The sequence below is a fragment of the Cervus elaphus genome, chromosome 15, assembly GCF_910594005.1.
Source record: "Cervus elaphus chromosome 15, mCerEla1.1, whole genome shotgun sequence".
NCBI lineage: Eukaryota > Metazoa > Chordata > Mammalia > Artiodactyla > Cervidae > Cervus > Cervus elaphus.
In genome coordinates this window covers 61,945,843-61,963,691 of record NC_057829.1, presented here as the reverse complement: position 1 = coordinate 61,963,691, position 17,849 = coordinate 61,945,843, and the positions used below count along the sequence as shown (strand labels likewise).

Here is a 17,849-nt window from a genome sequence, read left to right as displayed (position 1 = left end):
CAACCTGGGAAACGGAGTTTACGTCTTCTGGAAGCGCTTCCGGAGATTACGTTATAGAGCACACCAATTAGCGCGTTCCTTACTGCGCAACTGCACCTGGATATTGGCCAATGAGAGGTCGGCCTCATTTTCCTCCGGACTTGGGACAGTGGCAGTCATGGCGCCACCCGTGAGGTACTGCATCCCCGGTAAGTCAGCGGTACCCAGAGCGAATCCTGGCAGGGACAGGGGCAAGAAGGCCAGACAACCCACAGCTTCAACGGACCCGTGGCTGATGCAGCGTTTTCTCTGCAGGCGAACGTTTGTGTAACTTGGAGGAGGGCAGCCCGGGCAGCGGCACCTACACCCGGCACGGCTACATCTTCTCGTCGCTTGCTGGCTGCTTGACAAAGAGCAGCGAGAACGGCGCGGTAAATGGGGCAGCTTCCCTTCTCTGTCTCTGTCTTTGTCTTACGCTGCCTTTGATTTCGCTGTCTTTAGACAGGGCTCCTACGAGCGCGTCTTTAGTGCCTGGTTCAGAAGGAGTTAGTCTCTTAAGTTTCTGACAGCTGGGATCCCCGCTGCTGGACACTTAGCCATCACAAATTAGTTGTGTTGTCTGGTTTGGCTGTGTTGCTGACACTCGGGGAAGCAAGCTGGGGAAAGAACGGAAGCGAGCTCAGCCGTGCTGTGAGCTGAATCCTGGCCGAATGTCGCCTACTTCTCCGGCTTCATCTCGCTCCGCTACCCGCGCCTCACTCTTTGCAGAAGTCCTACTGTCTTCTTTCAATATCGCCAGTGGACCACAGAGTCTTTGTATACACGCCGTTTGTCTGGAACAAGCTCCTCTCTTCCTTAACCCGATTAAATCCTACCTACTCAGCGGAAGAGAATCCGCCACCATTGCAGGAGACGCGGGCTCAATCCCTGAGTCGGGAAGATTCCCCTGGAGAAGGAAATGACAACACATTCCAGTATTCTTGCCTGGGAAATCCCATGGACCAAGGAGCCTGGCGGGCTACAGTTCATGGGGTCGCAGGGGTCGGGCACGACTGAGCGACTAAACCACCACCACCCTTTAGATAACCTCACTAGTATCACTTTCTCAGAGAAGCCCTATGGACACCACTAGTCAAAAAAGGGAGCTTTGTTTTTTGTTTGTTTTAACACTCACAAAGAGCTGTTGGGGTCGGTTTGCTTGTTTGTTTTGCCACATGGCATGCAGGATCTTGGATGGAACCCACGCCCCTGCAGTGGAAGTTCAGAGTCTTAACCACTGGCCCACCAGGAAGGTCCCAAGAGCTATTACTCCCTTTCTAAGCACTTAGTTCAGCATGCAATTAAACACACAGTTATAAGTTCCCCAATAGATCCTTCCACTACTATGCATGTAGTGCAAGGTAAATGCTCAGTAGATGTTTATTGAATGTATGAATAATATTATTTATTCTCCCTGGTTCCAGAGGCTGATCCATGATTAGCTTGGAATCATATAAGCAGTTCTTGAAGGAGCAGGTTAGAGACTGGAGGTGGTGGTGGTGGGGGTTTAGTGGCTAACTCATGTCAGACTCTTGTGACCCCATGGACTGTAGACCGCCAGGCTCCTCTGTCCATGGGATTTTCCAGGCAAGAATACTGGAGTGGATTGCCATTTCCTCCTCCAGGGGATCTTCCCAACCCAGGAATTGAACCCAGGTCTCCTGCATTGCAGGCAGATTCTTTACCGACTGAGCTATGAGGGAAGTTCAAATCTCTGTACAGTCCATGGAATTCTCCAGGCCAGAATACTGGAGTGGGTAGCCATTCCCTTCTCCAGGGGATCTTTCCAACCCAGGGATCGAACCCAGGTTTTCGACATTGCAGGCAGATTCTTTATCAGCTGAGCCACCAGGAAAGCCCTAAAGACCGGGAGCATAGTAGAAAGAGGATTCAGTATTGACTAAACCTTGATTCTGCTTTAGGTAAGAAACTTAAACTCCCTGGTTTTAGGTTCTCACCTATAAAATGAGAGACTTTGTATTCAATCAATTTTGGGAATTTCCCTAGGATTTGAAAGTGTGTTCATTTTATAGCTGTGGGATGTGGTATTGAGCCAAATATACGTGGTCTTTGCTATCAAGGGGTACAGATACAAACTATAGGCAAATAAATGCTCAAATGAATGTATGCTTACACATATGATGACTGCTCTGAAAGAGTATTACAGAGTACCATGAGAACATGTAATAGGCAAATCCAACCTAGTCAGAAGTGATATTTAGTCTGAATCTAAAGGATCAATAAGAGTTGAGTGAGTGAGCAGAAAGAACAGGTTGAAAAGATCCTGAGATGGGAAAAAATTTAGTGAATTGGTGAAACTGAAAAAGGACCAGGAGAGCTGAAACATACTGAACAAGGAAAAGGTTAAGAACAGGCTCAAAAATATCTTTCCTACACCAATAGCCAGTACCATGCTCAAGAGGAAACTCTGTAAGTATTAAATAGAAGTAAACAAGTATGGTCACTGTTATATAACATTTATTTGAAAATTCTAGCTTGTCCGATAAAATGACAAACCAAAAGAAAGATATAACTTTGAAGGAAAGAGTCAAATTATCCATGATTACAGGCAATGTACTTGTATGCTGAAAAACTCTTAAGAAAACCACAAAAAAACTCAGAACTCATCTGAAGTGGTAAGATTATATCTTCTTGGAGCTTTCTTTCTGTGGCCCCTTGGCCCTCCTGTATCCTAAAATTTCTAAGGCTTTCTGCTCTGGGCTACAAATGAATCTGTAGTCCACCTGCCCATGTGATGTCATCTGTGGCCCAAGGTATCCCATTTTACTGTCAAGCCACAAATACCTTTATCCAAGGTTTAGCCAGGATATTCATGTTTTATTTTTCTCTCTGTAGCTTCCTGTCATATCTGTGATGAGAGAAACAGAATCCCAGTTACTGCCAGATGTAGGAGCTATTGTAACCTGTAAGGTAAGTTGATCCTAACCTCCCTGCTTAGGATACCATCCAGTGTTGAAATCATGATCATTATAGAACTGCACTGTTCAGTATGGTAACCAGTAGTCACATAAGGTCATTTAAATTTTAATAAATTAAAATTAAACAAAATTTAAAATTTATTTCCTCAGTTCCACTGGCTCCATTTCAAGTACTCAGTAGCCACAGGTGGATGGTGGTTGCCATGTTGGTCAACACAATTTTTCTATCATCACAGAAAGTTTTACTGGACTCTGCTGGGTCTAGAGATTTCTAGGGTAATGATCAGTGTGGTCAAGTTCAAGCTTATGTAGTCCTTTCACAGAGCTGGTTTCCTGAGCATGTAATTTTTTACTTTTGTCTGGGAAACAGGAGTACCAGAAGGTCATAAGGAGGTGTAGTTTTGAACATCTAAAGCGAAACTTTTTCTGCAGAGAAATGAAAGATTTTTATAGTCTTTGAGGGCAAGTGCAAATTAGTGCTGTACCAATTAGTAACTATAAGACATCAGTATTCCCTGCCCATCCCCACCCTCTGCCAGTTAACTTGTAGCTCTTAGTTTTTCTCTATAAATAATTTCTCCAACAGAAAATCAATGTGGGGAATTCCTGGGCAGTCCAGTGGTTAGGACTCTGCACTTTCAGTGCCAAAGGTACATGTTCAATCCCTTGTCAGAGAACTAAGATCCTGCAAGCCACACAGCGTGGCCAAATATAAGAAAGGAAAAAGGGAAAAAAGAGAAAATCTATGCATTATTTTGAAAATAACTGGACAGGCACAGTGATCCAAATATTACCCAGCAGCTGAAATGGGAGACTTAAGTTCCATTCACACTACAGGCCTCTTAGTGAGATCTGCTAAAGGTCTAGTTAGATTTGCTATGCTTCCCTTGTGTATTTATGTTAGACTTGCACATTTTTGAAAATCTGTGCCATATTATTTCATTTGATTCCTCTGGTAACTCTATTTTAGGTGGCCAGAGTGGCTCTTACTCCACTTTATGAACATCACTTATGCAGGGATAAATAGGAGTTAACTTATCTGAAATTTTATGCTTAGTAGGGCTGCTTCAGCTAAAATCCTAGTCTTTCCTAGTTGATTCCTGCCTCCTTCAGCTGACAACTGCTAATACTCTAATGCTGCCCTTTCCTCTGTTCCACAGGTCTCCAGCATCAATTCACGCTTTGCCAAAGTACACATCCTATATGTGGGGTCCACGCCACTTAAGAACTCTTTTCGAGGAACCATCCGGTAAGGAGTATTTTTGTCTTCATTTCTCCTCAGCGCCTGGAATGAGATTAGGATAGGATGGGAGACTGGAATTTTTAAGAATAATTACAGTCTATTCCTGCCCATGTCTCACCTCTTTGTGGTTTGATTCTCCCCAGGTAATATCTAAAGAAAATATTACAGTATGTGAGTTAACACAGAAGGAAGATATTAATGAGATAGGACTTTAAATAAAAAAGAATTGAATAAGCTGGAGGTGCATTGTGGGTATGATTCATACCAAACAAAGTAGAAGGCATTTTAGGAAATACCTTTTTTTATTGTGTTTAATATCAATTAACCCAAACATTATAAGACAATAAAAAGGGTAATGGGTGAAGTGGTGTTTTTTCCCCCTATGGGTTCTTTGAGAAGGGACAGACAGTTCTTGTGAGCTAGATAATTTAACATCTGAGGCTCTTTCCACCCTCAGGATTCTGTGTGGTTCTGTGATGCTGCCATTCAAGCTCTCCTAAGGCAGCAGAATTCCTTATCCTTCTCTGCCAAATCAGATCCACTTTCCTCTAGTGGGAGGTATTGATACTCCTGTTCTGTGTGATCCGAGAATGGGAACTGTGATTTTCTCCTCGGGGTTAGGACAGGGAATACTTCTCCACCTGCTCCTCTGAGTGGCAGCAGGGTCTCGATCAGGACTTGTTCTCTTTGCTCTTATAGCTCTTTGCTAGGAGTCTACAGGATAATTCTTTCTCACAGATAATTAATCTTTCTGTTACTTCTTTTCTTTATAGCAAAGAAGACGTCCGAGCTACTGAAAAAGACAAGGTTGTTGGTTGGTTCTTTTTTTTCTTTGTGGCTTTAGGAATCTCAGTCCTTTTAGATTATTCCAGTGAATTTCAGAAGTCTCTGGGAATGTGGAGTCCAAGGAAGTTTAAGTTGTTCTCTACTGGAAGGTGTGGAATTTACCTCACTATTCCTTTCCTCTTCGTATGATTTTTCTTCTTTTTGTTGACCAGAGAGGAGCTAGTTTATTCTTTGTCTTTGAAGCCAGGTATTTATTCATGGCTGTTCTTTCAGACTTATTTTGGACCCTTTCAGAGCAACCATAGTACCTTTTGTCTAAGTCAGATTCCTGATCAGGTTCCTGAGTTCAGATCTTTCATTTATGAGATGATGCCACAGAAGCAGTAAAAGTTGTTGATCTACTTGAGTAACGGTGACTTCTACCCTCTGGGGGTTAGAAGTAGACTAGCTCTATTCAGTGGGGTTAATAGTTTCGTGTAGTTTGCTCTGCGTTCAGATGTTCTTTCAATGAATTTGTGGGAGAGAAAGTGGTCTCCCCATCCTATTCCTCCGCTATCTTAGCTCCCTCTAATAGTTTCATATAGACCTGATCGGAGCTTTCACTTTACACTCCTTTCTTTACAGGTTGAAATTTACAAGAGTTTCCGCCCAGGGGACATCGTCTTGGCCAAAGTGGTATCCTTTATTCCCTGCAGACTTGTGGTCCTTTGTCAAAGTAAGAAAGGGAAGTAGAGAAACCACTCACGTAGCTGTGAGAAGGAAGACCTGTGAGTCTTTTGTTTTCCTTCACCAGCGTGATGTGACCAGATCTCCCTAGGTGATGCACAGTCCAACTACCTGCTAACCACAGCCGAAAATGAGCTGGGAGTGGTGGTGGCCCACAGCGAATCGGGTGAGTTTGTCCACACTTCCACATACTCAGCTTTCCCTGCGAGCTAGGGTTTGGGATTAGTCCATTGTTTGCCTGCATTCTTTAATTATCTTAGAAGCAATGTGAGTGTAGATACTGACTACTGAGATTAGAATGATTCTCCTTATATAATCTAAGGAAGAGTCACTTGACTCCATGAATCAGTGGAATAAACAAGGCTTTTTTCTGTATGAGGTGAGAGGTTCACTAGGCAGCTTGGTGATATCAGTTCACACCCAGCTGAAAAGAGAAATGTCTCAAGCAAGTATCTGGGGTCCCAGCTCCTACACCACCTTTTCCCTTGCAGGTGTCCAGATGGTCCCCATCAGCTGGTGTGAGATGCAATGCCCGAAGACCCACACCAAAGAATTCCGGAAGGTGGCCCGAGTACAGCCTGAGTTCCTGCAGACCTAAGAAGCCACTTTTCCCATGCAGAGGGGAAGCTGTTTTCCAAGAGTATATGTGTGAGTGACATCAGGAGGCTGTTGTCTTTATTCAGACACCAGGGGTTGGTCAGCAGCCACCTTTAGAAAAATCTTTTCTGTAGGTGGAACATTTTTCTTGTGAAACTTTCAGCAGATTTTATTCTCTGGAGTAATTTCTTTTGGAGGCACCAGCAAACAAACTATGATGGTAGATTATAGCCTGTTCTTTGAGTGTTACAAATGTGTATTTTTGCTATGACAAAGAAAACATTTTTATGAAAAGAATTTTAGTTTCTGTTGTCTCAAGTAGGGTAAAGAATCTAAACTGACATGACATCTAGAGCAGAGTCTTTGTAGACAATGCCTAATCACCTATCTTTTTTTGTATTTTTTATGTTCTACATACTTTTGAGTACTTGCTATGTGTCAGGCATGGGTAAAGTCTTCCTTGGATTACTGTGCACAGGAGATAAAAAGCTAACTTGGAAAGCAAGATGCTTAAATTTTAGAATAAGGACCTTGACAACATTTATACTGGATCCCAATACTTAGTAGTGTACCTTCTGACAAGTTTCTATTTTCAGCATGTATCCTCTTCCGTAAACCATTAGCCCTTTCAGAGGTTATCAGGATTGAAGATTATGTATATAACATGCCTAACCCAATGGCTAGCATAAAGCGCTTAAGAATTTTCTAGATGGAGGGTGTTACTTGTTCCTACTAGAAGAGAAAGGCATTATGGGCTTTCTCATATTCCAGTGATCTTCTCAAAGGCCTCAGAGAAAAGGTAAATGTGAGCAATGCCCCTTCCCAATTATGTAGATAATTAGTTAGTCCTCCCTATTCATGGCTGTGAAACCCATGAATAGAGAGCCCTCTGTACTATGCCATCTTGCATTAAGCACTTTAGCATCTGTTAATTTTGAAATGTTTGTTTTGGCTGTGCTGGGTCTTAGTTGCTCTTCACTGTGGCATGCAGACTCAGCTGCATGCATATGGGATCTAGTTCCCTGACCAGGGATCCAACCCAAGCCCCCTGCATTGGGAGCAGTCTTAGCCACTGGACCAAGGAAGTCCCTAGCATCTGTTAATTTTAATATCCAGAGGAGTCCTGGAATCAGACTCCCCTCTGCAGATAAGGGATGACTATATATTCATTTTCTCCTGCAAGTGTAATTTCTGAGGTTAGTTAACTGACAGGGATAAAACTTTAGGGGCCAAAAGGAAAGGTGTGAATCAAGTTTACAGTTTACTAATAGAAAGGGACTGGCTTTTTTTAAGTCTAGTAAACAAACTTTTACCTTTCTAAAGAAGGTATAATAGTTTCAGAATTTGATTTTAGTAACCAGTACCATTGAGCAAGAACTGTAGAGACAACAGGAAAGAGTTCAGCTCTCCAACCTGCAGTGGAGAACCCAGTGAGATACATGGTATTTGGACCAGGTTGTGTAAAGTTGTGACTGGCTGTCCTAAAGCTCTTAGTCATACACGAACTTGGGCAGTGAGAGACATTTCAAGTTGAATGTTCGAGTTGGTTTCCTCAGATAAGACATATCACACAGAAAATATTGCACATCACTCCTTTATTTTATACTGATCTGGAAAAAAGTTTTAGTACAGTTATGCTCAAATGAGTACTGGGCCCAAGTGCTGGGCCAAGCAACTGGAACATGATTCAGAAGTCAGGCACAGTGAGAGACACACTTGGACATGATCAAGAGGCATTCCGCTGCCATAAAACAGTAAGGCAGGGGAGGGATTCTAAAACACACAGCAGGATGAACTCCTACACCTTAGAAGTCAAGGAGCTTATCCCATGATGGTGTAAGGAATGACTTATTTGCTGATGACCACATGTGGGAATATTTCAACCGCCACTAAAAACCCCAGAAGGGGTTTTTTTTTTTTGTATTTATATATAATTTTTTGTTTTTGTTTTTTAAGTAAATGCAACACAAAAACATTCAGGATTGATCCAGCCTTTTAGAGTCAGGGAGGAATGTTTGATTCAATCACCATGCAGGTTACATTCATCTTCCACTGGAATGACTAGAGCCCTGAGTCACCTAACAGAATAGTGCCCAGCTGGCCTCTGGGGACACGAATAGGCTCTTACTCCTCCTCATTGGTCACACCTCAGCATGGTTTTCTCCCTGTCCCCTACTCAAGCAGCTCCTTAGTACTAAACCACCATCAAACCCCCCAGTGATGACCTCTCAATGCTTCTGGATAAGTCTTCCCTCGGCTTGGACTGAGGACCATGCCCCAGACGTGCCATTCTGACTAGACTGTATGAAGGGAGTGGGTGCAAGAGATAAAATGGCTAATGTGGAATTGGGAGCCACTGGTCCCCACCTGCAGCTACAACTTACAATGCCTACAGATGTCATCAGTGGGACATGTGCCGGGGAGAGGTGCAGAGGAATAGGATGGGCCAGGGCAGGGGAGGAGGGTAATCCTTGGGAAAGTAATCTGCTGCTTGCCCTCACTTCTTGGCCTTGCCCTGGGCAGCCACAGCCTCCATGGCTTTACGCACGGTCTCTTCATCCCCCAGGAACTGCATTGGCTTGATGGGCTTCAAGTTCTTGTCCAATTCATAGACCATGGGAATGCCAGTCGGCAGGTTCAGCTCCATGATAGCCTCTTCAGAGAGACCTGAAAATATACCCCCTCCTCATGATAAGTCAAGCAGGATAAGAATCCACAGACCTCTCCAGCTTTACTGTTCATCCTCCAGGTGGGGAAATGGGTCCTCCAAGGACTCTGGCAGGAATTAAAACAAGACGCCCTTTCTGATACTTGTCATAAGAGTAAGGATCTGTATTAGGGTAGAGTGATCACCCAAGGAATGCCCCCAATATTCTTTCTCAGCCACTGAACAGCAAGAAAAAAGGGATGAAAGGTATCTCTCTCCAAGGGGGATCTGGAAGCCCACAGTGAAGCAGGACTATACATCTTAGTATCATAAATGTCCTATGTTGTCCATACAGCTGCCAAAACGTGGCACATTTGGGCCTCTAGGCCCTTAAGTGAAACACCTTAGGATGCAAATTGACATTCATGGGGGGAGTTGTAATCAGGCTGTGGTTAAGAAGGATTTTTACCAGCAATTTCAACTAGCAGTCCTAGTCTAGAGGTAGGCATCTCAAACTTTCGTGTGTATCTCCTTTGGAGAGAGATACTTTTCATCCCTTTTTTCCTTGCTGTTCAGTGGCTAGGAAAGAATACTGGGGGCATTCCTTGGGTGATCACTCTATTGTAATAGAGCAATGATAGATGCAGCTTCCAAATCAGGTCTGAAGTGGGACCTGAGGTTCTAATGTGTAACAAGCACCCAGTGGGGTATGGCAGCCTCTGGTTCTGCAGGTGATGCTTTGAGAATCAAGGATCATGTTTCTACTAGGAGATAATCTGGACTCTCTCTAAGGCTCTCAGTACATCCAGCCCTTTCCTAAAGGTCTCCTTTATACTAAATCAGTCCAGAGTAGTGGCAGTTCTGCTTTACCCTTCCCTGAGGGCCCCTCTGAAAAACATACATACCCTCCAGATGCTTGACGATGCCCCGAAGGCTGTTGCCATGGGCTGCAATTAGTACCCGTTTCCCCTCCTTGATCTGGGGGACAATTTCTTCATTCCAAAAGGGCAGAGCTCTGGCAATTGTGTCTTTCAGACTCTCACAGGAGGGCAGCTGGTCTTCAGTGAGGTCTGCGTACCTGCGATCCTAAACAAAAAGTCCCAGCTTACCAGTTATTACCAGTTGCATCTGTTCTGCCTATTCCTCATCCCCTAAGGGATTACAGTAATAGGTAAAAGTCTCTCACCAGGGCACTGAGAGCTTGGGAAGGGAGATTATTACTATCCTGCCCTGCCTCCCCCATTACCCACGACTGCAAAGATTGAATAGTCCAAAAGAAACACAACTTAGGAAAGGTAGGCCTCAAGGCTCTTCCCAACTCACTTTACCTCACAATTGGTCTAGAAAGGCCCTATCAGCTATGGTGCAGTTTTTAAAAATATGGCAATACATGTAAAAAAGATAGAAATTCTTTGTAGATAAACCACATAAACTCTCAACTAAAACTTTTAATGAGTGAAGGTCATTCCTTGGAGAAGAGGGATTACCAAGGGGGATTTATTTTATCATAAATTAGAAACTCGGTGATCTAGGCAGATACCAATAAGAGCTGAAAGTCCAGATTCTGATCCCCTGGTCCTGTGTGCAGCGAGCCAAACCTCAGTTTGTCCATACCTTACTGATGTTGCTGTAGAAGGGATGGTCGGGCTCCATGGGCGGTGGCGGGACGTCATAAGAGCGCCTCCAGATCTTGACCTGCGCCTCACCATGTTTGGCAGCAGTTTCTGCCTTATTGAGGCCAGTCAGACCCCCGTAGTGTCGCTCGTTAAGGCGCCAAGTCCTCACCACTGGCAGCCACATTTGGTCAATGGCATCCAGCACTGTCCAGAGGGTCCGGATTGCTCTCTTCTGCACTGAGGTGAAGCAGATGTCAAACTCATAGCCAGCATCTGGAAATCGAAAGTTCAAAGTGATAAGCTAATGAGGTGCACTCTAGAGCCAGAATTTCTTCTTTTTTCTTTTCTTTAGCCATGCCACACGGCTTGTGGGATCCCTGGTTAGTTCCCCAACCAGGGATTAAACCTGGGCCCTCAGCAGTGAGGGCGAGGAGTTCTAACTACTAGACCGCCAGCAAATTCCCTAGAGCCAGAATTTTTTTACATATAAATCTCAGGTATAGACAACCCAAATGAAAATTATTTGGCTAAACATTTTGTATACCCTAAATATTTTATTTTGCATACAGGAAAAACAATATTCTGCCTTTGGGGAAGGTAACATTTGTTGATTTATGTTGCAGTTGACAATATACTTCCCAGCAGCTTCCTAATAATTCATCTAACCAAAGGCCCAAATGCACTGTCAACGAGCTAACCTGAGATCTGCACTACTAATCCCCAGAGTGCTGTGCTTAAGCACATTGTAATTTTTTATTTGCTTTAATTCTTTTTACATAAGGATACTAAAAACTTGGAATCACTTAATAAATATAATAGTTAATATTTATAGAGGGTTTACCATCTGGACTAATGGTACTTGTATGTACTGGACTAATAAGTACTTGTATGTACTTAATTTAGTCTTCATAACAATCCAGTGAGGTTACATCATTACAATCCATCTTACCAGGTGGGGGAAATAGAAACTGCAGGAATTAAGCAAATTATGAGGTCAGAGATATTACATGAAAGGTAAAAAACCCATGTTGTATGACTCTATAATCCAACTCATAACCACCATCTCTAGCTATCTCCATAGTTTCCTAACTTCTAAGGATCCTGATGCTTGTATTTTAGTTAGAACTGTCACTTCTGATTGACAATTACTAATATATTTCAGTCCTCTCTAATTTCTGGTCTAGGAGAAATGGGATTTTGAATTCAACAATTAGGATACAGCAAGAGCTCTTAGAGGATGCTGATAAAACCAGTTTGTTGCATGAAATTGTATCTTCCCTAGCATATGGAAATCACATCACAGCCTCTTCATCCACAGTTCCTTTCTGCTAGTCAAATCACTTGACTACCCTATATATCTACCTGCCTACATCAACTATTAAACCAAATTTAAGACAAGCCACTCACTGGAGAAAGAACAAACCTCTCCTCTACACACAGCAGTTATGAGGGGTGGCATCAAGAGTTATGTTGGCCCAACCAGTAAGTTACCATATATATCTTCATTTATGTTTCACAAACCATTATTCTCCCTCCCACTTTAATGGGGAGATGTCCCTTTCCTTATGTGGTGAGCCAGGAAAACATTCCTGTTTTCTTCCATGAGGCTTACAAGGCCCTCACTGAAATTCAGCACAAACTTTCCTGTGTGTTGCTTCGTATTGAGACCACCAACAGTAATTAATGAAACGTGAAGTGAATTTTCTGCCAGTCATTCAACTTAGAGTAAGGCCAGTAAGAACTACACTGATGGGGGAAGGGAGGATTAGTCACCAAGAGACTCACCAGCACCCACAAGGGAAAAGACACATCTCATCGTTGAGCCTCAGGACAAGTCCTAGTAGACTCACTTACCATCTCCTCCCTAACTTTATGGGGAAGAATGAGTCCCCAGTAAAAGGCTGAGTCACTGGGAAGCAACATCCTCAGTGCACGGCTCAGCTGCCATGCTGAAAAGCTCTGGTTGTTTCATTGAATTTTCTAATTGCAGTGGAGTGCTGCACATTAGATACACAAATAGATCCCAGAGGAAAAGAGCAGTTCCCCTTATAACACTCAGCAAACTCTAAAGCCTCTTCCTTTAACTTGGCCATCAAACAGAAGCAGGGTTTAGGACACTCCCAGGGATGGGGTTGGCTGGTGTGCCATGTGGTCTCCATCCTCCCTTAATAAGGTGGCGTGGTGAAACTCAGGTCTTGCTAACTTGCTCCTGAAATCATTCAAGATTTTATAAACCCTATAGTACTTAAAGCCCTGGTGAAATTAATATTTTATTTTAGGCCTTTTATATTATTATTCATATGGTCTTCATCATTCAGAATTTTTGCTTTTAGTCATTGACTTTTTATTTAATCATCTGTGATGCACCTAAACGGTTATTTTAAAAATTTAATGGGCTTTCTGTTTTAAACTAATGCTACTAACATTTACTTAAAAACTGAACTAGGATCTGTTATTTTAAGAGATTACAAGTTAAGGCTTTTGACCAGTCTTAGAGGACAGTTGCAATTTGCTTTGTCCTGGGTCATCAGCAAACCACCACAGACCCCATTCAGTTCTTCCTGCCAGACAGGAGAGAAAATGGCCTCCTTTACCAGCACTTTCCCCATCCTGGACTCTCCTAACCGGTATGAGGTCACACCGGGCCATCCCAAATTATTCACACACATCCTCATCAGGATTCCATTTCCCAGACTTGTTTCCAAGCCTTTGCTTCATTTCTAAAAGATCTACAGTGGAGGCAAGAAGCTAGAAAGAGCAAATTTGGGCCAAATACCTTATTCACATCAACCAGGCATCAATGACCCATTTCAATGGCTGCAGCTTTGTCGAGGTTAAAAGGGAGCAGAGCAGGATCAATGGAAGCACTTCCCCAGTCCGGAGATTCTTTGAATTGCTGGCAGCTGGGGATGCTTCCTTATTAGCATTTCAAAATCACTGAGAGCCGTCTGCCAGCGGGGGCCAGCCTGAGTAGGCAAGCTTATCTCACTGCCACTTCCACCTTTGCAACAGCCTACCAGTTCCCTCGCACCTACCTGTTACTCATCCCCAGAACAGAGGCCAGCGTGGTGGACTAGGAATAAGATGTGACCTTGATCAAGTCCTCTTTCCAACTCTCACTTTCCCAACTATGAAAGAGGGCCGGGAGAGTTGGGAAGGAAGGGAATGAAATCTGTATACTTTATGGGGTTGTGAAGAGGATTAACTCAAATCCTTCATTCATTCAACCACTCATTTACATTGGTGGATGCACTCTGGACCCTGGGTTTGCGGAATGCTGCTAAACAGCATCCTACAAGAGCACGTGGATGTCTTTGGTCTCCGCGGCGCCGCGTCACTCCCCCCACGGCGGAGAGAAGCATGTGGCCTGCCACTTCATCAGCCTCCCTAGCCTAGAGTAGGTTTGGTTGTAGTCAGTGGAAGACACTGGACATCCAATTTAGTAACCCGTCCCCGAGTTACTAAATGCTCAGACTAAGACGAGAGCGATTTCGCAAGGCGGTGTGGAGACCGCAATAAAACGGCGCGGTGACCGCCCGGATCCTCTTCTTGGCTGGGTGACCTTGAGCAAGTCGATCCCTCACCCCCGGCCCATTTTCTCAACTGCAAAATACACTGTCAGAAAGAAGCAGCCTAAAGTCTAGACGTTCTCCCGGAGAGCGAAGGTGAGGCCAGGCGGCCGTGACCCAGAGGCGCCAGCCCCGGCCTTCGCAGCCCCCATCCACCGCCCCGGCCCGCTACGCACCTCTCAGGGCCTGCCCGCCTCGCTTCGCCTCCTCGTGCCCGGCTGGGCTCAGGTCCGCGTCGTACCAGCCGCTGAAACGGTTCTCCAGGTTCCATGCGCTCTCACCATGTCGGATCAGCACCAGCTTGTAGGCGGCCATGGCTGCGGGTTCGGGATGCGGCGCAGACTGGGGATCACCGAGATTCCGGAGTCGCCGCCCGGCCCCCGGCTGCGCCTGCGCGCTCGCGCCCCACCCGCCAGCTCCCTCTCACTTGCACAGCCAAATCTTTCCACTAGCTCCAGGCCACCCTCCTCCCGCCGGGTGTACGCATGCGCTCCATGCGGGCGCTGCAGCCGCCGGGCGGAGGGGGCGCTCGCCCACGAAGACAGGGCGCATGCGGCCTCCGCCGCTTACCTCGCGTCCGCCGCGCCGGTCACGGAGCGCACGTAAGCGCCCAAAGGCGGTGGAACCTCTGGGCGATGCCCAGAAATGCAGGCCGGCCGGAGTGTCATCGAGTTGAATTGCAGTCATTCATAAGCCTTTCGGTGTAATAAAATGTTCTTTATTATTCCAATCGCGCTTGGCTTGCCGAGATCACTTTCCCATCCGAACACAGATTGTGATTCACACGCCTGCTTTCCAATCTTCACTCATTTTATTCGCTATGTGGACAGACCGCTTAATCTCGCTCACCCTCGTTTGTAAACGAACGTAGTAAATATTCAGCTGGTGGCTATCCACCAGGAGGGTTTCCCAGGTGGCTCAATGGGTAAAGAATCTGCCTGCAATGCAGGAGACACAGGAAACGCAGGTTCTATCCCTGGGTTAGGAAGATTCCCTGGAGAAGGGCATGGCAACCCACTCCAGTATTCCTGCCTGGAGAAGCCCATGGACAGAGGAGCCTGGCGGGCTACAGTGCATGGGGTCGCAAAGAGTTGGACAGACTGAAGTGGCTGAGCGTGACCTGGAAGGTGCTCAGTAAATGGTGGTTGTTTCTATTTCCATGGACAATGATCTCCATGAGGACACCAGTTCTGACTGCTAGTTTGAAAGACTTGCTCTTCATCTAACACAGAGTTGTGTGTCCCAACTTTTCTAGTCTCTCACGGCCTATGGTCAATGCCTCCTGGACCAACAACAGTGAAGCAAACTAGGCCGATCAAACACTCCAGAAAGAGAAGGATTACTGCTTGTCCCTCCCCTACACCCAATCGGCAGTTTCTGTAGACAGCTTATCTGCTGTTTATCTAGACAGCTTTCCAGTGCCCGCGCCACTGTGTCCTGGTTTATTTCAACTTTGCCACTTTATTGAGCACCAAACATGAGTCAGGCAGTGGGCTAAGGTCAAAGATGGGTAGAATGTGTTTTCTGCCCTTCATAGCAGGCGGAGTGCAAATAAGGCCCATGTGTAAAACATCTAACAAAGAAATTGTGCCGTGTGTTATACTTTGACAAATTATACACAAGTTTTTAACACGCACTCATAAAACACCTACTATGAATCAGGCAGTGTTTTAAGTACTTTACAAACATTAACTCATTCACTCCTCATATCCTCATGATGGTCCTAGGAGCCTAGTACTATCAATTCCCTATTTATTGAAGAGGAAACTGAGGGATGAAGCAATTTGCCCAAGGTTGCAGGAACCAGGATTCAAGCCTAGGCTCGCTGCCTCCCAAGTCCGTGTATATCTAACCTAATATTTTCTGTGGGCTCCACATAAATGTTGCATCTGGGGAACTTACTGACTTTAAAAAGTGAGAAGGGGTTGATAGGCAGAGAAAAGGCACTTTGTTAAAAACATGAATCAAAACACGGAAGACTGGTTTTTAGATATGTCATCCACTGTCCGTGAAAGTGTTGCAGGGAGAAGTCAATTCTGACTCCATGTTGGAACTGTTTCTTTGACTTGCTTTCCATCGCTTTTGTTATTATAATCATACGTAATGGCCTGCCACAGAGAATCCTGCCCCCATGCCAGACTGTTAAATTAAAATGTCTTTGTTCAGAACCCTGTCCACCTGCAGGTGGCAGGAAGAAAGAAATGAACACATCCCCCTGTCTAAAGCGTGCTATATTTTAGGAGATACTTGAAAATTAATGGTCTTTTTATTTTGCTTCCTTCCCTGCCCCTCAACCTCTGATTCGTAAAAGAACCCGGCATCCAGACCCAGGGAAGATGATTATTTTGAGACATTAGTTTACCATCTTCTCAATCAGACAGTTCTCTGAACAAAGTCGTATTGCTTGCCTCAACACCTCGTCTCTTGGATTCACTGGCCTGTCATGAGACAAGCAGATCTTACTTGGACTCGGTAACAAAAGTTTAGCATGTCCAGTGTTTTAATGTATTATCTCAACCTTCTCGCAAATCATATAATGTAAGTTCTCCATTCTACAGATGAAGAAACTGAGGCCTAGGGATATAATTTGTCCAAAGTCACAACTGTGGGCAGAAGTGAAAAAGAACCCAGGACTCAAACCCAGACAGTCAGTGGCCAAGTGTGCACTCTAACCACAATGTTCCACTGCCTCCTTCCTCTGCAGCTGGGAGAAGATGGGACTCAGTGACCAGAGAGGTCACTGGAATGAGGTCCAGCACTAAAAACTGCACTTGGAGTTTATAGACTCCCAGGGCTGCAAAGCAAGACCTGCCCTCCTGGAAGGTTTCCTTGTTCAAGCTCCTGGCATGGCCCATGTGGAGACCTTGGAAGACTCCCTCTTTGGAAATTCTCCCTCTGGCCATTCCTTCTGCTTGATCACTGCAGTACTGATGCGCATACACTCCCAGCCTTAACCTTGGCTTTTCAGACTAGCAAATAGTCATAAATAATAATAATGTATTATTACCATATTGATAACAAATGCTATTAGCCATGTGATCAAGACTGGCATTGGAACTGAGCATGTAACTAGGATACTTTGGGCAGGAGGCCAAGGGTGTCTGTACCACCAGCCTTGGGAAAGAGCCCAGGAATCCTAATTTATTGCTTTCACCAATTTGCTCTGCTTCTGGAAGGAATCTCTCACCTCCTTGGAATTCTGAGGAACTCTAACTCACTCACAAGATATCTACCTTAGATTATCAAAGATTTTTTTAATGTATCTGTTTATATCAGATCTACTCAACTAGAAACTCCTTGAGGATGGGCGCTGCATCTCTATTTCATATACCCATGGAGACTTTGGCCTTGGCCAACTCCTTGAGTGTCCCTGAGTGTCAGAGCTGGGAAAGATCTTGAGAATCGTCCACCACAAGTCCCCACCTCCAGTCCACATGCAACAGATGAGGAAAGTGAGGTGACCCTTTCAAAAGAACAAGAGATGAGCGGGGGACCAGGTACATTAGTGAGAAGTCAGAGATGATGCAAGGAAAAAGGCCACAGAACTGAGGCTTGCTGTGCCGAAAGAAGGCAGGAACCCAGAGAAATCGGGAAAAGAGAGGAGGTAGGGCGGGAGGTGGGGGTGGACCATGAGGACAGTGAGGGCTTTGCAGCAAGAAACCAGAATTCCTGGGCAGAGATGGGGATTCATCCAGCGTCTGTCACAGC

General features: G+C 44.9%; 2 protein-coding genes across 3 annotated transcripts; one reads left to right on the top strand and one right to left on the bottom strand.

Moving 5' to 3' along the window:
* The first annotated feature begins 28 nt into the window (after positions 1 to 28).
* Positions 29 to 8,329, top strand: EXOSC1 (exosome component 1). Of its 2 annotated transcripts, XM_043926176.1 has the most exons (8): positions 29 to 188; positions 295 to 410; positions 2,875 to 2,949; positions 4,118 to 4,206; positions 4,974 to 5,007; positions 5,611 to 5,661; positions 5,794 to 5,878; positions 6,204 to 8,329. In XM_043926176.1, the coding sequence occupies exons 1-8, from the start codon at positions 158 to 160 to the stop codon at positions 6,308 to 6,310; spliced, it is 588 nt and encodes a 195-aa protein (XP_043782111.1). In that variant the 5' UTR covers positions 29 to 157; the 3' UTR covers positions 6,311 to 8,329. The 2 variants fall into 2 exon arrangements, with proteins under 2 accessions (XP_043782111.1, XP_043782112.1); XM_043926177.1 differs by lacking the exon at positions 29 to 188 and having other exon boundaries at positions 344 to 410; positions 4,974 to 5,014.
* On the bottom strand, positions 7,888 to 14,579 carry PGAM1 (phosphoglycerate mutase 1). The gene is made up of 4 exons (XM_043926173.1): positions 14,318 to 14,579; positions 10,571 to 10,845; positions 9,862 to 10,042; positions 7,888 to 8,976 (listed from the first exon to the last, which is right to left on the bottom strand). The coding sequence occupies exons 1-4, from the start codon at positions 14,454 to 14,456 to the stop codon at positions 8,807 to 8,809; spliced, it is 765 nt and encodes a 254-aa protein (XP_043782108.1). The 5' UTR covers positions 14,457 to 14,579; the 3' UTR covers positions 7,888 to 8,806.
* Positions 14,580 to 17,849: the final 3,270 nt, after the last annotated feature.